Genomic DNA, 27177 nt, shown 5'->3' with positions numbered 1-27177 from the left:
TTTTTTCAAGTTGCATGCGCTACGTTGCCATTTTTATTTTGTTTAGAGATCACTTAATGATAACCTGTTAATCAGCTCTTACCCAAGTATGTAGTATCATCATAACACAAAATAAAAAATATTGGTTTTGTAGTCAGAAATATTTAATTGATTTTTGACTGCATCCTTTTGCCAATATTTATGTACCCTTTAAACTCAAATTTGACCAAATTAAAGTAAATTTAAAGTAAATCAATGTTCTGGAAAAAAGTTACGAGGTACATAAAAAAATATAAATAATAATTACTATTTATGGAAATCGAAAACAAAAAAAATCACTGACAGGATAACTCTTCCAACAAATATTCAACGATTCTAACAATCTATTACTTGGAACTCAACATGCGCATTTTGTTTATAACTTTGTACAAAAAATTAAAAGTGTCTGAGAATGTTGATCCTTAGGCAAACTATTTTGATATTGTTGCAAATTATCGTTGAACAAATCTCAAGATTTCAGGATAGGACAGGATTTCAAGATGAAAAAAAAAATCCGTGACCTAGAAAATATTTATCCTGTGGATTTTTTGTTTTTTATCCAATTCTATGTTTTTTTTTTCATATATTTTCATGGAGGCGTACGACCATTCATAAAGCTTCGTTTTAGGTGAAGATGCAAGAAGTATCGCGCGCCTCCTTCTAAGTATATAAAAAAAAATAAAAACTCAAATAAATCCAAAATCCGAGGTAAATTATTTTCTAGGTCACGGATATTTGAAAAGGTCCCCTTAAGCGTTCTTACCACGAAGATTTTTTAGATACATTGATTTGTAATAATAAACTTCATCAGCCTTGGCGTGATGTCCATGTACGTCTTAAAAATTTCAATGGAGCTTTAAAAAATAGTTTCGTTTAAAATTGTTATTTAAAAATACAAGGTGACTATGATCGTCACTGCGCTTCTTACAAATGTCAACTTAAAGGTAAGCAAATTGATTTTTTTTGTTAAATCAATCATAAAGGCCAGCTTTCTTTTAATGATCATTAATAAAATAACAATTTAATATTTTAGCTTTTAATCAATTTAATGAAAATTTGAGGTTAAGTAAATAAATCCCAATTTACTTACCAAACAGTTCTTCTGAAAATGCCTTCAAAACTGGTGTTTTTTTATTTCTGTTTCAATAACGTCTAAAACTTGTAAAACTAGAATTTTTCCGGGTTTTTCCACTTAAAGAGTTTTTAAATAATCCTATTTATGAATGTTTTCGAAATAATAGTAAACTAACTTTTGAAATATTTAAAAATATGTGGAGTCGGAGCCAACCATTTTTTGAAAGCTGGAGTCGGAGTCGGAGGATATAACTTTAAATAAAATTTGTAAAAGTATTTTTTAAAGTTTTTGCTTTCGGTAATTCTATTTTGTTTTTCATTAAATGATGGAAGACAACTGAACCAGTTTAGAATGCATTTTAAAACAATTTTTTATTCAAAATTCTACATATTTTTTGCCTCCCCCACGACCCCACCTTGAGCCAGACATTTGACATTTTCAGACATTTGGAGAACCTTTCAACTGAGATCAATTTCATAATCCTTTGCAGGGAGGGTACATATTTCTAAGTTTTGATTTTGCTATCTGAATGCTCTTTTGAGGTAAATAAATTTAAAAAACCCCTAAATCTATTTAAATGAACCGTTTTCAAATTATACCTAGTTTAATTTCAAAATTTAAATTTCGGGCTTAACTTTTGAAAATAGATAATTTTCCTTTTTTCATTTGTTAAATAAAATTGTGATGTTTTTTTATATATTTCATGTCTCCTACATTGAATGCATGGACAACGTTTTTCGGAAACAAATTTCGGATACGATTGCTCTTAATTTTCGAATCAAAATAAAACACCAGACGCCTTTTCACTAACATAAAAATTGCATTTATTTCGTGAATAACGGTTTTTAATTGGGCCATTCTATTGCACAGCACATCGATTCCAACTTTCAAATCTTTCACTTCACTTGTCGCACGCTTCTTCCTCGTTGCGTTTTCAATATCTTTTATACACATAATATAATATAAATCCTCTTACAAACAACATCCTTCAACATGTCCTAAAAAGTACAACAAAACTGTTAAACAAGTCAACATTGCTATTTTTGCTCTCACTTTCTCTCTCTACTCAAATTTTGTTCCCAATCATCAGGCACACCTGTTTCTTTGCTGTTTTTTTTTTGCCGCTTGCTTTGTAACGACGTTCCTCTTGGTTGTATTGCTTTGAAATCCTTAGTTTTTAGTTAGTTGGTTATTTTTTTTTTTTCTTCTCTTTTTCTAAGTTGAGCAAATAATGTTCGCAAACGAAAACGGAACAGCACCGATTCGATTCGAGATTTTCTTCTTCTTCCTCTAAAAATTTGCACACGTGATTGCGATTGTTCTTGAGCGTTTGTAACGGTACGTAAACTTAAGGGGTAAAATATACGTTCTTTTTTAGTTTCTTCTCAAGGATAATTTACTACGTTAGGGGGGCGCATGATTGTTACTTGGTACTAAACCTAATGAATTTTATAAATTAAGGCATTTCTCGAAATCGCATTGAACTTTTGATGTTGTTCTTAATTTTTGATTGCTTGCTTTTGGAAGACATGTCGTGATTTTTGTTGTTGTTAAACATTTGCACATAAAATTAAACAATTTTAACTTAAACAAACAGGTAAATATGATAATGGGTCATTTTTTAAACTTAACAGAGTTTAAAGGGTTCTTTCCTTAACAAACTAAGCACAACATTATTAACTAGTACGTGTTACACGGCGCTTGGCTAAGCAGGGTCGACTGCTGCTGGTTTGCATTGGCTATATTTATAGTATAGTATATTTACAGCAGTCACATGTTAGTCAAGAAATTGAGCAAATATCTTATCGAGTGTGTGTGTGTAGTTCTTGATCTTCATCGTTGCTTTAAGCTTCTTTCATACAAACTAGAGTGGAACTCATTTTAAACGCTATAGAGGGCCCTCCACGGAGCCGCTTAAATAAATTTACAAAAAGAGACAAAAATGGTTCGTATAATTGCTAGGTTAAATATTTTTCGTTATGCTAAGTTTCATTTATACTCTCTATTGTACTTAAGTTTTAAAAGTGGGATTAATCTTGGCTACTTGTATAAACTTTGATATGTATGTCTTGGATTAGTTTGGAATGCTTTTGATTGCTTTTTGTTTACACTCGCAGGCGATTTTTTCGGTAGAAAGACTAGTTTTTTCATGAACTTTTAAACATCAGTAATAAAAAAGTTAAAAATAATAAAAATAAAATTAACGGAAAAAGTAAGAATTTTGCAGAAAAAAAAAACAAAAAATTGTGCTCCCATTTTTGACTCAAGCAGCAGATATAAGGCTTTCTAGGCCCATTGAAAAAAAAATATTTAACCCAAAAATGACGAACTTCTCGTCACAGTTTCTTGATGCAATCAATAGAGCTTTATGACGTTTCGCGTACACACACTAGCGCACCATTTGATTTTGCTGGCCGGACAAAATTTAACCTCAATCTTTTTCGTGTATGTACACGCAATACATGCGCACGTAGATAACTCTATGGCCGAGCTCGAGCTGTCAAAGCCCTGCGAATGTTGGCTGACATAACAAACAAACAAACTCGCACTTTTTCGTGTTTGACAGTTTGCAAAGCTTGCAAAATAGTTTTCGATGTGTGTGTATGTGTGTAGTCCAATCCAATACCCGCTAACCGGTAGCGAAATTATGGGAAAGTATAGTTTGTATCAGGCTTTGTATATGACGAATGCTGATACAACATATCTTAGTCCCGGGTATTAGGTGGTGATAACCCTCGCGCTGCTTCCAACGACCCGTTTCAGAATGACAGAGCTCCTTGCGGTCCAATTCCGAGGTCGCTGGGCATTGTTCGGCCCCGCCTAAACATAGAAGCAAGCATCTGAAGGAAACTCGATCTATATTTAGACTTCCAATCCCCTCAGGCAAATCAGGGATCAGCGCGTATTTAATATGAGAGGATAGAGATAACATGTTTCAACACTACGGATCAATTCAATGCTTGAGAGTAAACCTTCTGATGGCCGACTGCTTAGCGTCCCAGACCACCAATCCAAAGGTGTGAGTTCGAATCCCACCTGATTTATTTTCGTTTTTGTTCATATTCTTGAACTTTGATGATTCCAAATTTCAAAGGTACCGACCGGGATTTGATCCCTGAACCATCTGCTTGTGAGACAGAAGCCGTAACCATTAAGCCACGGAGCCGGTTAGCTTGCAAAATAGTTTTCGATCCATACAAAATATGCTGTCGAAAAATATTGCATTAAAGTCAAAATAATAATTTTAAAAGATTGTTTGACTGTTAAATGTTAAAAGAACGATTGAATGTATTTTAGACCAACAGATCGTCATTCCGTCGCTTCTGTATTGCTACGCGCTTCAAGTTTGTGTGCGTGAGCTCCAAATGAGCAATTCTCTACTAAATCGGCCGATTTTGTGCATTTTATTTTGTAATGTATTTTTTTAATTGGCTCAAACTTTTTTCGGCACGTAAATATCCGAAAATCTGAATCTTTCGGAAGAATTTTCTGATTGGGTTTGGTGTTTTCGGCAAAGTTGTAAATATTGATGAGAACTATTCAGAAAAAAATGTTTGTCCACAGTTTTCTTAATTTTGAAATTTTTTGAAGGTAAAATTTATACGGGTAAAATGTTAATTCCCCAATAAACACATATTTTTAACAAAAAAAAAAAGGGTTTTCTCGATACTTTTCTATGGCTAAAAAGTTGCTGTTTTTCTAAAAAAATATCAAAAATATATTTGATTTTTAAAAATTGACTTTTTTGTGAAAAAAAAACAAATTTAAAACACCATTTTTTTTCACCTGCATTTTTTTCTGAATAGTCTTCATCAATAACTACAAAATTGCCGAAGCCACCAAACCGAACAGAAAGCTCTTTCGAACAATAAGGCTTTCTAGGTCCAGTGAAAAAAATAAATAATTTAATCCAAAAATTACATACTCCTCGTCACAGTGTCCTGATGCAAACAATAATCGAGCTCGAGCAGTCACAGCCCCACGAAATATGATGGTCGTCATATTTGGCTGCCAGTCAAAAAAAAAAAAAAAAAAAACAGCTAGAAATTGCATGACAAGAAACTTTTGCTAGAAAGAGATAGCAAATCTGATGCAAACAAACCCGCAGTTGCCACGTAGACAATTTGAACGTGTTGGTAAACTTATGACTAGAAAACATCTTTAAACGGTGCATTTTATCAACAAATCCGTGCAAATTCAATTGTAAATTTCAAACTGAAGTCAATTTGTTATGGATAAAATGGTTATTTCCCCAAAAAAGTCATTTTTTCAAAAACAAAAAAACATAATTTATATCGATACTTTTCTATGGCCCAAAGTTGCAGATTTTTGTCTAAAAGATTTCAAAAATTAAAAAATAAGAATTATGGGAAAATGATTTCTTGTGAAAACAAGTTAGTTTAAAAATCAGCATTTTTTTCCGCGTAACATTTTTTCTGAATAGGTCCTCAGCATTACCTACAACTTTGCATAAGACACCAATCAGAAAATTTCTTCGAACAATACAGATTTTCGATTTTTTTGTTTGAGAATTGCTCATATGTATTCGTCTTGATATTGCTTTTGTTGTATTGGTTTCTGATGCAAAAATTATCAGCGCACTCAAATCGGGGTGGTGTGTTGATTTAAACCATCATCCCCATAAATAAATCGCAATGGTTCATTATGGCGACAAGATATCAGATCGACATTTGCTAAAACTTAGCCTGACAGTGAGTCAACAAAAGAGTTTACAAATTACCAGAGTTTTTTTTTTTTTTTTTGAGAAGTGACAGCTGTTTGTTTTCCACACAGCACGGTGCCATAAACATACTCATTTTTTAGGTAAATTTATGCGAATGAAAATTTGTTTTATCATTAACACTTTAATTGAGCATTGTAAAAAAATAGTAATATTTTTTTAAGAATAATGGAGAATGTAGAAATTGTTTTAATTTTTTTTATGGTGGAAATTGATTTTTAAATTTAGATTTTTACAAGTTTCATGAAAAAACAAGTTCTACCAAAAAGTATCACCGCATCATCGTTGGTGGATCGCTTTTCTTCGTCACAATTTTTACAATTATTGTATAAAACTACAAATTAAGTATAACATACTTAAACATAACAAATCAAATACTTACAAACATTCAAAGTAAAACCACTCAAACATGCAACAGTCACAACATTCACACAAACAGTTAAATTAGCATTAAATATTCTACTTATCCAGACTAAACGATGAACAGCTCAACGTACTGATTCGGTGCCGCCGCCGCCGCGCCCATCAAACTTCCGGGCCCCGCCGAAACGAGCTTGTCGTGGATGTGGTGCTCGTACGTGGGCGGAAGCTGTGGCAGCGGCTGTGGAAGCACCCCGTGGTAATGGTGTTGATTCAAGTGGTGATGATGATGGTGGTGGAAGGGCGGTGGAGGCGTCGTTCCGGGTCCGATCGCCGGAAATGCACCACCGCTCGGTGGGATCGGGGACAGGGGAGACTGGGGCTGCGGGGTCGAGCCGGACCGTTCCGAGTCGTGCCGGCCGCCGGACGAGGAACAGGACGACGACGAGGCCGAATAGTGGTGGGTGTGGTTGGGGTAGTGATGGTCCGCTGAAGCGGTGACGCCGGACGCGGTCGAAAGCTGTGGAATTTTAAAAATAACTGTCAATTGGAACCTAGGGCGCGCGTTCGTGAGGTTCGCGGCGGCGGGAAGAAAAACAGGTTAGCAGGAAGAGAAAGAGAAAAAAAGAGAGAAGACGAGAAACAAGTATGTTACAAAAGGGTCGTGACCAGGGTTTGGTTAAAAGAATTTGTTTTTAAATTTAAATACCACCACCAATTATGGCCACGAACATGAAAGATGAGGCGTTAGAAAGATAAAAAAAAATCTTCAATTGACATAATTGTGCGAAATTATTTAGAAAATCCCAACTGAATTCTATATCCAGACAGTGAGCAAGAGAGTAACTGTTCTCTCATTTTAATTTTGAGAGAAAATGTAATTTCAATATTCATTTTAAAAATTGCCAAACATAAAGTTTTTGTAACTTGGTTTTTACTAGAAATGAACAGGAGATGTCAAAGTGGTTAAAATAAATGAATTTATAAATCCATTCTCAATGTTACAATTTATTTTACAAGGAGCGCATTTTATACAATAACATTTTGAAATATTCAAATGTGTTGATTTATCAAGTGCGTGTTTTTTTGTAAAATAGTTGCCTGTTGGCTCGGAATTTGCAAAATATTCATTGTTGTCAAAATGCTTAAACGGCATTTTCCACTGTTGCTCCAAAAATAGCCTTTCCATTCTCAAATAAGTGAAATAGTTAAAAACACAATAGTTTATAAGACCTTCTAAAAAAACTCTAGAATTTGAAGTTAAGTGCTAAAGACGAATTGAGTTTTGTTGTTAAGGCTGGTACAAATTTTATTTAAAGTTAACAGGTGTAAAATGCATTTTAAAGCACTTTTTGCTTTTAAATATTTTGACTATGGCTTGTTATTTTAATTTTTATATCTTTTATTCCCCCCCCCCCCACCCTTCCTCCTTGACCAAGGCCAGAACCGAGGGACAAAAACTTTGAAAAATATTTGCATCGGCCTAAATTGAATTGAATTAATTTGAAAATTATACAAAATGTCAAGGGGTTTCCAGCATCAAGGATTACTGACCAGTCTAAATGGAATTACCAGGATTTCTAGCAATATGTCACGAATTACTATGATCTCCCAGAATTACATGGGATTACCAGAAACCACGCAGAATTTATAAAAATAACTTGGAATTACTGCCTAGCTTTCAGCATATTGAGAAAAGTCTTTGGAATTTCCATTTCCATTTCCATTCGAGCAGTTTTTGCTTTTTTCTACAATGTATTTCTTATGGAGCGAACTGTCAAAAACTGCTCGACTGCGGGTGCTCCATTGGACCAAATGACAGCTGTCAAACGCACAAAACCATCTGCTTGGCAATAGTGCGTCGAACCCGGGAATTCCCGGCACAAAATTCCCGAGATAAAAAAAAAACCTTATTTGGCCTGGAAATTACATTAGTATTACAATTTATAAGTTTAAACTTTTTTAAATTTTACATTAATTGGTACCATTTTATTTGTTGTCAGCTTTCATTAGGCTGTTTTAGTCACGTCATATAGAAAAAAATAAAAAAAATATTTATAAGATACTTATTTAATTTGCATTAGAAATGTGGTGGATATAAAATTCAATGCACAACAGAGAACAACAAAAATTTGTTTAAGTTATCTAAAAACTGCTATCCTTGTTTAGATTAATATCAATAGTATTGAGCTAATTCTATAGATTTACAGCTTGAAAAACAAAGCAAATATAAAGAAAACATAGATTTCATGACTTTTTCAAAAACTTCCCGGGAATATATAAATATTATTCCCGTTTTCCCGGAAACTAAAAACCTGAGAAAATTTGATGTCCTGCTTGGAAATCATCGTACAATTGGGTAAACATCAACATCAGTTTGACAACTGATTTTGGCGTTTGAGTGCATTGAAAATTCAAAGCACAACAAAGAACAAAAAAATCTAATATAGCTAACAGTATGATTTTAAAGCATGAAAAATTTAAGACGTTTTCAAAAAAATCCCGGGAATAAAAAATATTTTTTCCCGTTTTCCGAGAAACTCAAAACCCGGGAAAATTGGTCATTCTACTTGGAAATCATCGAATAATGGGGTAAATATTAACATCAGTTTGACAATTGATTTTGACGTTGACAACTGATTTTTACGTTTGAGTGCTTTTTATCTGAATACATTTGAATTAGAGAACATCCGAATTTGCGGACATTCCAAATCCGCTCTGTTATTCATACAACCATAAAAGGCATCAAGGAAAAGCAAAATGCATTCTGCTGATTTACCTTCAAAGAATTACTAGTAGTGACTTCACAGAAAAAAATATGGCAATATTCATCAGGAAATTGTGACAGATCTTGTGTAAAAAAATGACTAATTTTACCTCAGAAAATGATGCATTTTCATCAGTTTTTGATGAATATTCATCAGGTTCACATTTTTAAACATTTTTAATGTAATATTACTGAAAAAAGAGGTAATATTCAACAAACCAAATTTTCAACATTCCAAAATTCTACTTTTTTTCTGTGTTGAATTGATGGGAAATACACGAATTACTGAGTAACTATGGACACGAATTACTACGGAATTACTAGGTAATTCCAGAATTATAGGAATTACTGCAGATTTGCGAAGTAATTCTGGAATTACTGAATTACTTACTCAAAATCTGAATGATCCCGTACTAGCTATAACTATGGTTTCTTACATGAAAATTAATAGGCAACAGTTATTTTCTAATATTTTATTATTTTCCGAAGTATTTTTTCACAAAAAAGAATAGTTAATTCTTCTTCTAGAAGTACTTTGGACACTTCTCTACCACGGTCAGAATGATTCCATACCATTCCGTATGTATTTAATTTGTACTCTTCATTTTGCGGAAAAATCAAAGTCACCCCGTATTACGGTATGTAAACATAAGTAATTTACTTGTCGTCCTTTTTGCACTAAAACTTTATCTTTAGCCAGTTGACCTTGAAAGCCAATACAGTCATGCCTCGGTTTTGCACGCCTCGGTTTTGCACTGCCCCGGTTTTGCACCGTTCAGCTGCCTCGGTTAAGCACGGCCCAGTGCTTAACTGAAGCACAGAGCTTATGGGATTTTGGCTATATGGGAGACATTGGCTATAATTCTATGAATATTCATGCAAACATAAAAAATTATAGTGTTTTGGAATCGGGATGATATCAGCTATCCATTAAAATTATAATTTCATGAAAATTTTTACAAAAATACGTATTTTTCCTGTATTTTGAAAACGCATATTTTTTCTCTAAAGAAACCAAAAATATATTGATATTACAATATGGGTATCAAATGATCAGGTTTTTTTTCATACATTTTGGATGTAACAATAACATTTTTAGAAAATACTCAAAATTTTCACAAAACTACGTATTTTCGAAAAAAATACTCAAAATTTCAATTTTTACAATATGGGTATCAAACGATCGAGATTTTTTCAAACATTTGGAATGTAATAGCAATATTTTTAGAAAATACTGAAAATTATCACAAAACTACATATTTTCGAAAAAATACTCAAAATTTTAATTTTTACAATATGGGTATCAAACGATCGGGATTTTTTCATACATTTCGAATGTATTAACAACATTTTTAGAAAATACTCAAAATTTTCACAAAACTACGATTTTTTGAAAAAAGGTACTCAAAATTTCCGTTTTTACAATGTGGGTATCAAACGATCTTGATTTTTTCCTACAATTCGAATTTAATAACAGCATTTTTTTTAAATACTCATAATTTTCACAAAACTACGTATTTTCAAAAAAAATACTAAAAATTTCAATATTTACAATACGGGTATCAAACGATCGGGATTTTTTCATACATTTCGAATGTAATAACAACATTTTTAGAAAATACTCAAAATTTTCACAAAACTACGTATTTTCAAAAAAAAAATACTCGAAATTTCAATATTTGCAATATGGGTATCAAATAATCGGGATTTTTTCATACATTTCGAAAGTAAAAAATTAAAATACTCAAAGTTTTCACAAAACTACATATTTTTGAAAAAAAATACTCAAAATTTCCGGTTTTCACAAGAGGTATCAAATGTTCGGGATTTTTTTATACATTTCAAAAGTTTTAACACAAATTCAGTTTTTTACAATATGAGTATAACATTGTTGAGATTTTTTCATTAATTGTTTCTTTGTATCGTCAACGGAAATTTTAAGTATTTTTTCGAAAATACGTAGTTTTGTGAAATTTTTTAGTATTTTCTAAAAATGTTGTTATTACATTCGAAATGTATGAATAAATCTCGATTGTTTGATACCCACATTGTAAAACCGGAAATTTTGAGTACTTTTTTTCAAAAATTCGTAGTTTTGTGAAAATTTTGAGTATTTTCTAAAAATGTTGTTATTACATTCGAAACGTATAAAAAATCCTGATCGTTTGATACCCATTATTGCAAACATCGAAATTTTGAGTATTTTTTCGAAAATACGTAGTTTTGTGAAAATTTTGAGTATTTTCTAAAAATGTTGTTATTACATTCGAAATGTATGAAAAAATCCCGATCGTTTGATATCCATATTGTAAAAATTGAAGTTTGAGTATTTTTTTTAAATACGTAGTTTTGTGAAAATTTTGAGTATTTTCTAAAAATGTTGTTATTACATTTGAAATGCATGAAAAAATTCCGATCGTTTGATACCCATATTGTAAAAATGGAAATTTTGAGTATTTTTTCGAAAATCCGTAGTTTTGTGAAAATTTTCAGTATTTTCTAAAAATGTTGTTATTACATTCGAAATGTATGAAAAAATTCCGATCGTTTGATACCCATATTGTAAAAATGGAAATTTTGAGTATTTTTTCGAAAATACGTAGTTTTGTGAAAATTTTGAGTATTTTCTAAAAATGTTATTGTTACATCCAAAATGTATGAAAAAACCCTGATCATTTGATACCCATATTGCAATTACAATATATTGTTGGTTTCTTTAGGAAAAAAATATGCATTTTCGAAATACAGGAAAAATACGTATTTTTGTGAAAACTTTCATGAAATAATAATTTAATGGATAGCTGACATCATCCCGATTCCAAAACACTATAATTTTTGATGTTTGCATGATTTTTCGTACGATTAAAGCCAATGTCTCCCATATAGCCAAAATCCCATAAGCTCTGTGCCTCGGTTATGCACGCCTCGGTTTTGCATCCCCCATATGCGGTGCTAAACCGAGGCACATCTGTAACTGTAATTCTTACAACATTGTTACACTCTAAACAATTACTCTGTGAAGTTAGAAAAAACACGAAATATTAAAATGTAAAATTTTGTTTCAAATAAAAAAATTACCCTTCTAGATTAATGTAGATTGGAAAGATGCATTTGATTTAAAAATTTCCCTTAAAAATACATAATCCAATTTTTTTTACAGTTGTGTAGCGAAAAATGGCGAATTTTGTGTGTTTTTTCGATGCAAAATACGTTTTTTAGAAATTTTAAGTACGCCATCTAATCGGACGTTCAATTTTTCATAGAAGTCTTTTTGACACCAAATTTCCATCTCATCCCCATTTCAAGCTGCAAATTATTGAGAAACATGCCTTTTTTCGCATGTTCAAAAATGGAAGAGGTCGTACCGCCCCTCTGTCACGAGATATCAAAAAACGAACGTCGGATTCGTGATCAGGGACAAAAGTTACCCGGGGCTGGGGCAACTGCGGTGTGAAGGAGCCATTACACTACCGCAAACAAACAAACAAACTCGCAAACTTGTTTGCGGCAAACTCGCAGAAAAGGCAAAATGTATGCAGGCTGACGTTTGTACAAACAAATCCAAGTAAACAAACAAAGCAGACAAATTGGCAAACTGTCAAAAAGTGCGAGTTTGTTTGTTTGTTTTTTTTTTTTGTTTTCGGTAGTATAATGTCTCCTTGAGTTGGCGGAGAATGAACCAATGTGTGTGTGTGTGTGTGTGCAACCAACCAAACGGGACCACGCGGTCGCTTCTTACAAATTGAGTTGTTTCCATGTATTTTTAGCTCTCATTCTATACATGCAAATAACTCGCATAGGCATTTGGAAGGTGTTAGCTCTGCCGAGCTTCGGTGACCCATTTCTACGCTGGCTAGCCGAGCGCGAGGTACTTCAGCTTTGTCGACAAGCCCCGCCCTGAAGAACGTTTGGACCAATCGGATTCAAACGTTATTAAGAACTTCCGAACCCTTGTCAAATGGACAAGGACCCAGCGCGTATATAGTTGATGGTGGTAACAGTATTCCTAATTCCAGTCATAGCTCACCAAGTCGCGATGGCCTAGTGGTTAGCATTTTTGCTTACCAATCCAAAGGACGGGGGATCGAACCCCGACACGAGCGACTTTGATTTTTCGTACATGTTCAGAGTTTCAAGATTTATATTTCCTATACTTTCTCGTTGAGAGCAGATGGGAATCGAACCCAGGACCATTCGCTTTACAAAGCTAACACCGTAACCAGTCAGCCACGGCCGCTCCTCAGTTGGCGGAGAATGAACCAATAATGAAAAAATAATATTATTTACCCAATACCAAAACCAAAAGATCTAACCAAGAAGGGCAAACTCACCAACGCCGGCTGGTGGTGATGCTGCGGGGGCATGTTCGGTGGCAGATGGTGGGGGGCCGGTGGGCCCGGCGGTGCTCCGTAGTACGTCGTCGGCGATACCGGTGGACTGGGATAGCCCCAGTACAGGATCGGCTGCGGGTAAAACGCTGCGGCGGGATGGTGCGCTCGCGGGGGTAAAACGGCCGCCGGTGGTGGTCCGAACGGGGTGAACGTGCCAAAGGGAGCCCCGACGATGGTGCCACCTACGCAAAACAATGGAAAATTGAGGGAAGAGATAATGGGAAGGGATTGGGTTAGATTTTGCTGCATAGGAGAGCGACGAACGCGCGTTTGTTTTTGTGGTTGCTTTTTTTTGGTTGTAATTGTAGCGATTTGGAAAGATACAATAAGAAATTATAAGTAAAATGATAGGAGGGAATTTGTTTAGAGTATTTGGGGAATTGATTTATTTTATTCGGGAAAGATATTTAGTATTTTTAACCCCTACGTATTTTTTTCTTGATTTTTAAGCTATGCGTACCGTGCAAATGAAATGTAGGTGAATCATGAGATTTAGCTAAACGGAACAGTTGTTTAATAAGCCTGACATGTTCGCAAATCGAGTAGTATATTATTTAATCAGAATCTTAATACCTAGAAATGTGGCAAATAATTTATAAAAATGAAATTTAGTTATAATAACTTTTGATTTTAAACTTTAAATATAAACCAAAAATTCAAGGAATTGCGGAGTTTCAGCTGTCCAAAAATAGTTAAAACAAAAACTGGATTAAAAATGAAAACAAAAGTGAAAATTTCAAATATTTTCTGGGGAAATTTCGCATGTCAAAATTGATTAAAAAACGTTTTCAATTGCATTTCATTTTTTGATTTTTTTCTGTTATATGTTAAACAAATCTACAGAAATAAAAACGGTAAAAAATTAGCCCGAAAAATTGTAAGAATTTTAATTTTCTAAAAATTTCTACAATGTTTTTTGACAGCTTGAAAATCCGCATTACCTTATCTAATCTATATGCCTTGATGATATTATGAAAATTGAAGGACAACAGTTATAAAATAATTTCCATAATTTGTAGATTTTACTATTGAGAGACTTGTTAAAGCTATTTTTGTACGTTAAAAGATGGACAAAGACAAATTTATATTATTTCGAAGTATACAATTTGGTTACAATAAAAAAAAAGTCAGAGACGATCAAGTAACATTTTTAAACCAATTAAGGGGTTACATACATGTTAATCGTCAAAAATGTCTGAAGTTGGTGTGAGTACACATTTAATTTTATTTAAAATCTGTTTTCAAGGCATTAAAATAAACATTTTAATCTAATAACAAAATGAATATGAAGCCATTTGGACGTGCCATTGCCGAGATAGAGCTATTTTAAGTTATCAGTTCCAAAAAACGGGTGCCACAATATCTCAACACTGTTTTGACCAAATCAGCTCAAAATTTTAAAAATATGTTTAATGTTTTTTTTTCATATAAAAAATCGTCAGTTTTTGATTTTTGTATTTTTTAAAAAAGAAAAATTTCAAAATCGGGCTTCGTCATGCACACGGGTTGTGTCTTGGGAGTCTACACCCCAAATTTCCAAAACAACTCGGCGTTTAGAGAAAAACGTTCGCAAAGTTTGGCAGTTCGCTTTGCGCATGGCAAAATAGTAAACTTAAATTTAGTATTTGTATTTTTAAATTTAGTGAATTTTCGGTAACATGAAATTTTGTGATTTTCTACATGTATGTAACCCCTTAAATACCAATTATAACTTCTAAAAACGTCAAAGCGAAGGGTCAATTAAAATGAAAAATAAAAATTATAAAACGACAATGTTACATGAAAACTCATCACCGTCATTTTAACCGCCATCTTGGATTCAAAAATTCGAAATCGGTTTGAATATGAAAAACAAGACAACGAAAAAAAATATTTTTTCTCGTGGTTCGATTATCCGAAGTGAAATTTTCCGTGACCTCCGGATCCTACAATTTTGTTTAAATGTGTTGAAAAATGGATGAAGAAAAAAAACATTGAACTTCCATAAAAAATCTATTGTACTTGGTAAATCTATGGGATACTTGGTATTTAACTGGGCTGATGAGCCAGTTACCGAAGCAGTCATCTGTCAAACTAACACGCGAATCGGGCACTCCACTGGGCTGGTCGAAAATGACGAGGGGATGGTCAATTATTAATTTTTTAAATAAGAATAGCAATATAAAAAAAATATTTTATTAGAATAGAGCATGATATTTAAATAAAAACTGTAAAATATTGTTTTATTTGTTTAAATTAATTTTGCATCCACTGACCCCTCGATTTTTTTGACGTCTGTCTGTTTTTAACTGGGCTTCAGTAAAAACAGCCCAATTAAACTATAATTGGGGTTTGGAAAAGTTAGAAGTTGCTAGTATCGAAATAAGCTGTTTTTTTTCTCTAAGAAATTGTATTTCATTCTTCATTAGTACATTTTCTGTAAATTTCAAAACGTCGTCTTAGTCAAATCGTCAATCTACTACGGATTAATTACGTAAAATTACAGTTAACTTTATTCCCTTATCCAAACCGAGTTGTAAAATAAGCACAAACAGGGACATCAATTCGAAATATTTCTTATTGCACAACATGAACAAGGTCTACGCATAACAGTAAAGCACTTAAAAACTATAGTTTGTTGTAAAAAAAATCCACAACACAAAACGCGAAACTACCATTCACATTTAGCTAAATCTCATGCTGCACCATCTATTACGACAACATCAAATTAGATTTTGATTCACTGAGATAATATCTATTGAGACTTGGAAAAAGTAAAGATTTAAGCGATTGCAAGTTGGTGATGTTACATGAATTATTAAATCCGACTTTTTTTTCCAAATTATCCACTGCCCACACATGTAAACGTTGGTAAAGTCCTACTTATACCGATTATCTTAATTAATATTAAGGGAAGAGGGATTTCATTTGAGAAAAAAAAAAGCTTTGCTTGGAGGGAGACAAAACAAAGGGATGAGGCAAAAGCGTGGTGACACAAAGAAATAATGTAGGTTAGAATGGGGACAACCGACAGATTAGTATTTGACAACTGAGGAAGTAAAAATAGGAGATGAAAAGAAATAAAACACAGAAAAAGCACAGACAAACAGACGTAACCGATTTTACATTGTGAGTTTCTGAAAAATCAAATTGACCGTTAAATTATTGATTGATGAATTTTTAAATTGTTTAACGACTGTTTGTCTGTGAAAAAAGAATCAATGGAGAGAGTAGGGTTAAAGATGAAAGGAAAGTAAAAAAAATCTTAAAACTTAGTACAGGAACAGAGTATAGGTACAAAAATGAATAAATAAAATTGTAAAAATACACTCACCGTAGATGCAAACTATTTATAAACTTATGTTACCATTGCATGATAAGAAGAGGAGGAATTTGCCCATAAACCACCAAATATACTCTTCCGCCAGGAGAAAAAAAACACGCTGCGATGTGGTAGTTATAAGGTTGTGGTGGTAGTTATTAAAAACTAGTGTGGCTAGTAATCCTTCCGTTTGGAGCTTCTGTGTTTATTTTTTTTTTGTTTCGAGCGACGAGTTTCCTTTCCCGGACAGGACGAGCGATGAGATGTAGAGAAAGTTGGTTGGTTTTATTTTGGCGTGTACTTGGGCGCGCGCGCGCGATTGTCTCAACTTGCCAGCTGCACACACACACACACCGATACAACACCGATTAATCCCACCACACACTTCACCATATTGATCTTGCATACTGTTTTGCGGAAGAATGACATACACACAGACAGGCGATTTTAGCTGCTAATACAATGGAAAATTATTTGTCGAATTTAGGTTTATTTTCTTTTGTTTTCAGCACTAGTCCAGAGTTGAATTTGGCGGTTTTAAATTTCTCGGGTTTAGTTTTAGCTGCTAAATAAAATTTAATGACAGAAAAAAGAGGTGAAAAGTAGACTCAGTTAGTTCGCGTTTTGTTTGACAGCTTCCTCTATTGTTCTATGATGCAGTAGTGTGTGTCTTCCGGACGCCGAAGAAAGAGGGGGAGGGAGGTGCAGCAAAAATCCCGGTTAATAAATGCACTAGTCCGATTAGCCATCAAGTAAACAACAACGTCAGCACGCAAAAGACAGAAATTGAGACAGCGGGACTTAAAATTCACCACAAGGGTCACGTCAACTTGACCCCAAAACCCCCTTGCGACCATGGGTAATGTGCTGCAGTCGATTCACCAGCCAAAGCAAACAAAAGGTAGACTAAATTACGCAGTTTAGAGTAGTTCATCCTTGCTTTTGACAGTTGGTCACCTTCATCATTGTAGGCCTTGACCAGCATCAAGGAAGACAATGGTAAAGGTTAGGTTGTCTGTCAAACGAGGGGTGAATCAACAATTTTAACATATTTTCAAACAATCAGTAAAATGAAATGAAATTGCTTCTGACTCGACAGTAACTAATCGTAGCATTAAAACAAACCCTGCCATAAACCAAGATGGTGATGCGAAAGAGGGGGCACAGTAAGAAGAAGTGAATGGTCAAAATAAAACTGTAACCACGGTTGTTATTTGCTTTTGTTATGTTTAATGTTATTTAAACTATTTCCAAAGAGCTGTTTTTATTGGGTTTTTGACTTATTAAAGAATATATGAATAAAAGAAAAATATTAATTCTACCTGGTACATGATACGCTTACACAGACACATTTAAAAAAATCTAAGCTATTTTGAGCTGAGCGAAGGAAACGGGAATAAAAAAACACTAACGTAACAATATCAATTCTGTATAATTGGGCTCCTCCCACAACATTCCGAAAACGGGAGCGGAGCATTCTCTCACTCTCTCACTCTCTCCACAGAGCACAGAAGGGCGAAAATCCAAACGGAAGAATTTGGTGAGATATAAACAAACCGACGTCACCGACCACCCGAGCAAACGAGGTGCACTGTTCGAGCTAGGAACACACTTTGTTACACAAGTACAGCATATCCGCGCAATGTTCAACGAAATGATACCCGAACACCGGAAGGTGGAAGTAAAGTAAACAAAACAAAGATGAATGTAACAACCAAGCCCACCAAACCAAATTTACCTTGCGCGTCTGAGATTTTCCCCGTTCTGTCTCCGAGATGAGTGTGTGACAAACTAACAACTAACAATCTTATCCGGTAAAAAAAAATATATAAAGTACACATTTCAGCCATTGCTTTCCGAACCTTGCGCGGCAGCGTGCACTTTTCGAACACAATTAGTACGGATTTAAAGATAAAAACACAACTGTTCGAAAAACGCCCGCAACCGCCACACAAAAAAAGAGTCTCTTTTCACATTAAAGCCCTGAATACCAGATTACGATAACACAATTTGCTTGTTTCTGTACTTGCGCCGTGTTTTTTTTTTTTTTTGCTGTGTATAACAAGGAGTGTTTTTTGTGTATGTTGTTGTTGTTATTACGTGTAAGTGTAATGTACTGCTGCGAACGAAAGTCACAAATAGACGGAATGTGGCGCGCTACACGATCACCGTGAACCCGAGCAGAAAATAATAATAATCACACAAAACCGCTTGCCGCCGCAACTTATCGCTTAGAGTTAGCCAATTTGGGGGACAATTGTACTAAAATAAACACGAGCACGACAACACTTACAAATCTAGCAGGGAGGGGTTAAATAAGTCTATATGTGGTAAATTACTGGAATAACAATGCGACGCGCGTGTTTTTGTAAAAAGAGAAACGAGTGTGGGAGGCCGCAGCAGAAATAACAAATTGTGTTAGTACAAAGGGTTGGGGGGTGCGTTTTGTTTGATTTTGTTTCGGTAGGAAAGAGGAAGGGAAGATTCAAATGGAATGCTTGTGTAGGTTATTTTGTCCGAACGGTGCCAACCTTAGTTTTTGTGTTAATGTTATTTGAAACCGAACATGTTTTGTTGTAGTTTAGCAAATTGCTTTCGTTTGTTGCGTGTTTGGTGTGTTGGTTATAGAAATCGGTTAAGACGTTAACCCAATCAATGAATCCTAATACGATTAAATATTCTTCAATTATGCCGCACGCGTGTGTACTAAAAGTAAAGTAATCCCTAAAACTAACATATTGCAAAACGAAATATCAATCATCAGTTTGCGCGAGCGCGCACGCGCTCGTGTAAGTGTCCATTTGTCACGTCATTCTTTTAGAACTCCCGACACCGCCCGAGTAAGAGTAACACCGCAGTTTTAGAACACTCGACCCGAGCAGAATGCTTCCTCGCGCGCGCGTTTCCCAGTTGAGAACAAAGGTTGTTATTTTTATGAGTTTTCGGCGTGATTTTTTTTTTGTGTGGGAACCCAGCTTGTTAGCACAACATTATCGCTTGTAAAAATAAACATCTATCGTATTTAAAAAAATATATATATGGATCTTTTCTTATAAGTACGTTTAGTAGCGTCTTTCGATTGGAGAGAGTCTTTTTGTTGGGTTGGGGAAAGGGGGAGCTCTAAAACAAATAGCTGCATCAGTTTGCGCAGTGGATGGAATGTGTTTTTTTGTCTTTATTTTCACTACAAGCTACATCATTTCTTGGAATGGAAGGGAATTCATAATTTATATGCGTATTTGTAAATAGCAAAAATAACTTTATAAAAAAATATAATTGTATGGTAATTTTAAGTACAAGTGTACTAATTTTAACTTTAGTTCATTTATAATAGCCAACATGATAAATAAGGTCGAAAATAGATTTTTGAGGTTAGCTCACATGTGTGGATGGTAATAGGGCGCATAGAGAGCGGCGGCCGCGGCAGCAGCTGCGGCTTGCTGGCCACCGTGGAAGGGGCGTTTCGAGCCGGTTGTGGCTACCGACAGTTGGGACTGGTCGCCGCGGAAGGCATTGTCGTACGAGCGTTTGATGCTGGCCGGAAGCATTGCGGACTGGGCCGATTGGGCCGCCGCTGCAGCAGCAGCCGCGTTCATGGCCGCGGCATGCTGCTGGTGGTGCTGGGAATGTCCCATGGCGCTCTGGTGGTGCAACATGGCGGCATGGTGCTGACTCTGGGCCAAGCTACCAGCTGCGGTTGCCGCAGATCCGGATGCCGAGCCGGGAAAGTGCATTGGGCTGGCAAAGTGAGAGGGCATGAAGCCCATCGGATAGCCGGCCGAATTGACCATGTGCCGAGGCATGAACACAAACTGGGGATATTGGCCGGCCGCGGCTCCCGGATGGCCCGCAAGGTGGGCAGGAATGCCGCCGGCTTGGGTCATGCCGGACATTGATGGAGGCGGATGACCCGTGGTCATGTGAAGACTACTCGCGGCGGACTGGGGACTGACGGCGTTGGCCGTGGCATAAGTGGGCGGAGCTTGCGATTGTACCGAAGAAGCGCCCGTCGAGTAGACGGAAAGGTGTTGCAGTAGCAGGTGCTCCTGCTGTTGGTTGGCCGCAGCGGCTGCCGCTGCCTGGCGGGCCATCAAACTTTGCTGGGCTATAAAGTGGGCTTGCTGTTGTGCTAGCAACTGGGCATTGGGAGGGGGAATCGACAAGGTCAACGGAGGGGGAACGCTCAGCAGCTGCTGGGACAACGCTAGTGTCTGTGGGTTCTGTGTTTGCGGTTGTTGCGCACTTTGTAACATACCGGGTGACAGCAGCGGCGGTTTCGAGATGTTGTTCGGCTGCTGGAAGCCCCCGTTCAGCACCATGTTCATGTCATCGCCGGAACACTGGAACACCTCGATGTAGCGCTGCTTCTTGCCAAACATCATGTTCTTGTGGTGCTTCTGCTGCGCCGACTGGTACGCGGCCGCTTCCGAGTCCATCTGGATGAAGGCCTCCCCATTGAACTGACCCTGCAAAGGACAAACCCACGTCAGAACCACCCTAATACAACCCCCAACTCAACCACCAACCTGTGCGTTGTACACCAGATGTACGCCCTGGTACACGATGTGCTTGGCAAAGTCCTCCAGGAAGTGCAGAATGTGCTCGACCTTGGCCTCGTACGGCAACCCGCGCAGCCGGATGCAGTTCTTCTCCGTCCCACTGGTGATCACGTGCTGCGGCAGCAGCGGCATCTGAACAGGCGGCAACGCCGCAATCAACGGCGGCTGCGGCGGCTCGTACGTCTTCGGATCCATCGAGCGGTTCAGGACCTGCCAAAAACCATCCATTAGTACACCCATCCAAAACTTCAAACCAACCTTACCGCAAACCCTGATCCAGATTTCGTTAGGCATAAACGAGTGTTCAAATCAAATGTAAAAGATCATTTCTTCCCCTCCCAATAACAAAACCTACCTGCTGAACCTCGGCCGTCGTCGACCGGAACAGCTCGATGTACCGCTGGCCGATCGACTCGCGGTGCTTCGAGAGCGCCTTGGACGCGTCCGACTCTTGCGCAAACAGCACGAACGCATCGCCGGTGGCGCGCCCGTCCGGCTTCTTCACAAACAGGATGCCGTCGGCGCCGTCCAGCACCGTACAGCTGGTTTCGCCGTTGGCGAAGAACTCGAGCTGCACAAAAAATTATATTAGTTCTAGAATTTAAATTTGAGAATCACCAAACTCACCACTTGCTTGGCGGTACAGTCGTAGGGCAGGCCGCGCATCCGGATGATGACCTGGGCGCCCTTGGACAGGAAGGCTTGCGCTTCGTTGGAAGCGCCACCGGCCACGGCTAGAAAGTCCTCGCCGGAGGCGCGGTAAACCTAAAAAGTCCAAAAAAAATCATTCAAAATTTCTTCACAATTCGGTATGCAAAAAAAAAACCTACCTCAATGTAGCGATTGCTGATGTGGTGCTTGTGCCGCTTGAGCGCCATGTCGCGGTGCTCCTGCGAGACGAACCGTACCAACGCTTCGCCGTTGCGGCGTCCCTGGGGCGATAGGCAGAGCGCTACGCCACCCCTGCAAGTAAAGGAGGAAACGAAGGAAGATTTGAGAAAAGTTTATAAAATAGGTTATAATGAAAGAAATGAAAGTTATTACTTGATATTCAACCACTTTTATTACAACACCAACGGTTACCAAAAAACATTATTGTTGTATGAGAACTCCGTGCTCAACGAATCATCTCTGCGGTAAACGTTACGTAGTACGCCTGGCCGCTTCAACATTTTTGATGTCCATAAACCACGTGGACAATTCCCATACAAAACAAATCTATTTTTGTACGAAGCATGGACAATCGCCAGGCCCGTAGCCAGGGGGGGGGCTACCGGGCTGCAGCCCCCCCCGAATTTTTTCCCAATTTTTTAAAATTGTACTACCTTAAAAAAATCTCAAAACAATGATTGTGTGTACTACCTTAAAAATAATCCTAATACAATGATTGTGTGTTCTCTCCACGGAAATAATTTGCAAGATAGAGAATCAGGAATAGATTGATCAAACTAAGTAATTTGCCTGTCCATTGCCGAGCTCAGTTTTCGTAGATTATGGATCCAATATTTAAAAATTGAGCTGCAGATTTGAACATAGTTCCATTCAGTAACGTTTCATTTATCTCGTAGTTTTAGCATTACATTGGTTAGGGTGGTCCAAATCTGGGCTTACTTGAGGCTACTCCCTAAAATCAAAGATTGACCCATCACTAGCCTAAGTTCCAAATTTGAGCTTTTTCTGACCACTGACCACCAAGTTTGAGAAAAATCGTCAAAATGTATGGAGAAAAGCAACTGTTTCAGTTTTTGACCTGTGGAAGGTGCAAAAACTACCCGGTTCTTACCAAATTTCATAACTAATATCTTCTTTAAAATTGAAAAAACTTTCCCGAAGACACCTTATTTTTTGGGTTTTTTGATAAAAAGTTATTAGCCTTCGAAAATAGCAATATCCGGGGCTACATAGAAATAATTAATTTTTAAACTCATGTCTGTACTAGCTTGCCTGGCAATGCACTTGTTATGTTGTGCAAAAATGGTCATTTTCGGAAGCTAATAACTTTTGAGCAAAAATCCTTAAATCTCGTTGTCTTATTTTTGATTGTCGAACTTAAGTATGACTCCTGAAGAACCATAAAATAATTTAGAATTTTTAGATTCAAAGTGGCGGCCAAAATGGTTGCCAAGCAATATTGTTCAAATTTAACTCAAATGTGGTTGCAGATGCCGAATTGGATGTTAAAAGCAAGCAAATAAAAAAACGATTTCATTTGTTCATGATTCGATTATCCGAAGTCCTTCAAACTTTTGGATAATCGGCTAGTCGAATTTGGACTGCAAAATTAATAACCCTTCTTTATTTGCATTAAAACCCCTTATCTTTTTGAGGACCTTCATACTCTTAACAAATGATTTTTTCTACATTTTTCAAAAAATGCCATAATTTCTACAAAATATTCAGATTTTGTTTTCAAAATCGAAATCATTTAGAATGAAGAACATTTGAGTGAATTTCGACAATTATCAGAAATACACTTCTAATTTTATCGTTTTGGTTTTTAAAATATGGTTAGTAACATATCTGAGACCTTAGAGAAAAATGCTTGAAAAATATCTGTGTGTATTTTTTATTACTTTTTCTTAATCCTTTTTCCCGAATCCACTCGTCCAAAATGCTTACTTTTGGTCACATTTATTTGTTTCCAACGTAGCCACTCTCCATTTTTTATTTAATATATCAAAAATCGAAAGTTCAACTAAGTGAATCCTTATTATCAACTAATTTTCGCTTTGTGCATGAGCTTGCGATTTTTGAAGCAAGAAATAAAATGATAAAAATGTTCAAAATGTAAAAAAAAGAAGAAAATTATAGCTTCACGCAGAAAAATGTTTTGTAGAATCAGCCTGTACGAGGTTTGAATCAACAATTTTTTTGTTGAATATAATCAACGACAATTTTGCGTTGAAACAAACCTTGATTTTCTCAATTCCACAAAAGTCTTTTGTTGTTTCGAAAAAGCTGCTTTGACGTTTAGCGTTGATTCAACAAAAATAAAGATTTTCAAATCAACAAAACGTTTTGTTGATTCAAATATGCCTTATTTTTCTGCGTGTTGGATTCAAAAACTCAGAAATTAAATTAATTAAACATCATTTTCAAATTTTTAAATTTCTGATAAATAATTCATTTTTAAACTTTTTCGTTACAAATTTTTGGATTTTATGGAACTTTTTCATTTCATATTTTTGGATTTTATGGATTAGAATTTCCATATTGAAGATTGTGAGATATCTTTATTATTATTTTTTAATTGTATTTCATTGTAAATATTTTCCAAAGTTTATGTTGCCACCCTTTTAAAATTGGCCAAACAGCAGAGAGCAAATATAATATTTTTTTTGAAAATAGCTTCACAGCTTCAATAGAAATGGAAGTCTAATCAACTGAAAACAGTTATTTTTTTATTCATAACTTATTTCGATTAAGTCTTTTAAGGAGCAGCGACAACAAATTTGAAATGTTTTTTTCCTGCGTTGATAATCATGTACGACATGTTTGGGCTCGTTTAAAAATATTTGAAATTATTGTAACATTTCGTTGAACCGCGGCATTTTTTTTTCACGAAAAAAGCTTTTCGCCAGTAACTAGATATTTTAAAAACTAATGAAGCAAAACAACTGTACTGATTTAAAGTGAGGTTTTGAAACACTTTTAAAATGATAAACCAATGGCTTGTAATTTTTTTTTTTATATTTTTCATTGTTTGCTCTACCCTGTCGACTTTGGTCAGAGTTTAGTAAAATAAAGTTAAGAATAATATTTGCAACGGTCTAAATGGAGTACCCGACGCGATTGGTAGTAAGCAATGTATTTCTAATGGAGCGAACTGTCAAACTACCACTCGAATCGGGTATTCCATTGAGAATTAAAAAAATTTACTACTTTTAAATTTCTTAATTTTAGATTTCACCACCCTGGGCTCCTAAGTGTATGAAAGTATAGCACGGAGCGACGGCACCGAATACTCGTATTTACACAAATAATTTTAGAGCGCCCGCCGCGGGATTCGAACCGGCGAACTCTGGATTGTGAGTCCTGTGCGCGGTCCGATTGATCCACACGGACGGGATTGTAACAATTACACATAATAATTAAAAAAAAAAACAGAAATTCAATAAAATAAATCAAAAACTAAAAAATAAATGAAATAATCAATATTAAAAAAACATCAAAATTTAAAAAAAAAATACTATTATTGTACCATTGATTAATGTAATGACTTATCTCTTATTTTAAACTTAATTCTGAGCAAAAACCAAAATCCATTCTTAACATATTCGGCATTTTAAGATTCAGCGTTTTGACAGTCGGCTTCATGAGGCCATTCTTCAATATTATTTAGCGAATACATTTTTTTAAACGTTATTCTCAGTCGCATTCAAATAAACAAATCAAAATCTTATCAACACATAAAAAAATATCAAATGCCACTTTTTGTTTCTGTTTCTTTTCAGCTGCGTACCGCTAAAGCAAAATCTTTCCGTAAATCTTTTCTTGACTGTTTCTTGAGCATTTTTTGTATGGAGTTTTAAGAGTCTCCGTATACAGGACTTTTTTTTTAATTTTCATTTGAATGGTTCTTGTAGCAAAATTATTAGATTTCCAGGAATAATCTACTTGGTTTAAGAATTATTACATAAAGTTTTCTTTACTTTTAAAACATCAAAAATTTAAGATACATGATAATTTTAAAAAAAATCAGAAATTGCAAAATAAAAAAAAATACAAAAATAAAAAAATAATTAATGCTAAAAAATCCTGAATTTTTATAAAAATAAATTTGAATCATTTAAAAATAAAGATATTCAATAAAAAATATTCAAACATTTCAATAAATTATGTTTTTTAATCTTAATTTTTTGGTGCTTCAAATATTTTTTGAATTCTAGTGCAGACTGAGATTAGATTTACAGGAAAAATCTAATTGATTTATGAGTTCTTACATACAGTTTTCTTTACTTTTAATTTAGCAAGGTTTCTTAAATATAAAATTTCTAAACCATAAAATGTGCAGGATTTTGTTCCCAAGTCAAGATATTTCTTGAATAAACATCGATTCTAATAAATGGTTACAATTCTATATTATTCAACAAAATTTTTATTAGTTAAATCCCAGAAATCCAAAAAAGATTTCATTTGTGTTTTTTTTGTTTAGAAAGATACAGAGAATCTTTTCTATAACCAGCTCAACCAATTTACTTTTACATTATTTTCCTCCTTTATCTTTTAAAATCATATTGGTTGTCAACACTTATTTTAAAAATTAATTCAGTTTTGACAGTTATTTCAAAATAAAAAAAAAGTAAATTGAAGATTTTAATTTGTTAATCGTGTTCGCATTTATAATTTTTATCGTGCAAGTTTATTTTTTATTTCAAAAAGATGTGTCTCAGGAACTAATAGACCAATCTCCAATAGTTCTTAGTCCTTACACGATAAGAACAATACAAATTTTGCTTGAAGTTGCTGTTATATCATTTTCATTGAAAATACTTGTTTAGCAGTTTGTCTTGTACACTATTTTCAATAAATTTGATAATGTTAATTTTTGCGTTTTAATGAAATAAGTACTTCAAAGCTTACTGTGCATTTATTTTTTTTGCCGATAAAAAAATAAATTATTTCTATGAATTCATAGACTTTAAAATATGTTGACTCTGGATATCTCTGGATAAGAAAGTCTTTAAGCATTTTTTGATACTCGTTGGTTGAAATTTAACGGTTTATTCGATCGGATATTTTTTTTTTGTAATTTCAAAGATAAGCAACACTGAAACGATACATTGAAATTTTATTTAAAAATTACCTTTTATTAAGATCTGTTTTTTTTTCATTTTTTTCAATTCTCAAATTCTGAAACAATTTGCAATATAAACCGTGATGGTCCATCCAAAAATTATCCGATCGAATAAACCGTTAAATTTCAACCAACGAGTATCAAAAAATGCTTAAAGACTTTCTTATC

The 27177-nt window shown here is 35.1% G+C and overlaps 1 protein-coding gene across 4 annotated transcripts in view; it reads right to left on the bottom strand.

Annotated features, from left to right (window-relative positions):
• Positions 1 to 1893: 1893 nt before the first annotated feature.
• Positions 1894 to 27177, bottom strand: part of LOC120429527 (RNA-binding protein fusilli-like) — a 146346-nt gene continuing 121062 nt past the window's right edge. For 3 of the 4 annotated variants that reach the window (XM_039594593.2, XM_052709148.1, XM_039594596.2), the window contains 5 exons: positions 22043 to 22175; positions 21840 to 21977; positions 21568 to 21783; positions 21180 to 21422; positions 17872 to 21119 (listed from right to left, as the gene is read on the bottom strand). In XM_039594593.2, the coding sequence (XP_039450527.1) occupies positions 20031 to 21119; positions 21180 to 21422; positions 21568 to 21783; positions 21840 to 21977; positions 22043 to 22175 (1819 nt within the window). In that variant the 3' untranslated portion in view covers positions 17872 to 20030. Of the gene's footprint in view, positions 6715 to 13292; positions 13535 to 17871; positions 21120 to 21179; positions 21423 to 21567; positions 21784 to 21839; positions 21978 to 22042; positions 22176 to 27177 lie in introns of those variants that run through there. The other variant, XM_052709147.1, reaches the window with a different exon arrangement.

The sequence above is a fragment of the Culex pipiens genome, chromosome 2, assembly GCF_016801865.2.
Source record: "Culex pipiens pallens isolate TS chromosome 2, TS_CPP_V2, whole genome shotgun sequence".
Lineage (NCBI taxonomy): Eukaryota > Metazoa > Arthropoda > Insecta > Diptera > Culicidae > Culex > Culex pipiens.
Note: the sequence above shows the minus strand (reverse complement) of the source record. Positions and strands in the feature narration are given on the sequence as shown.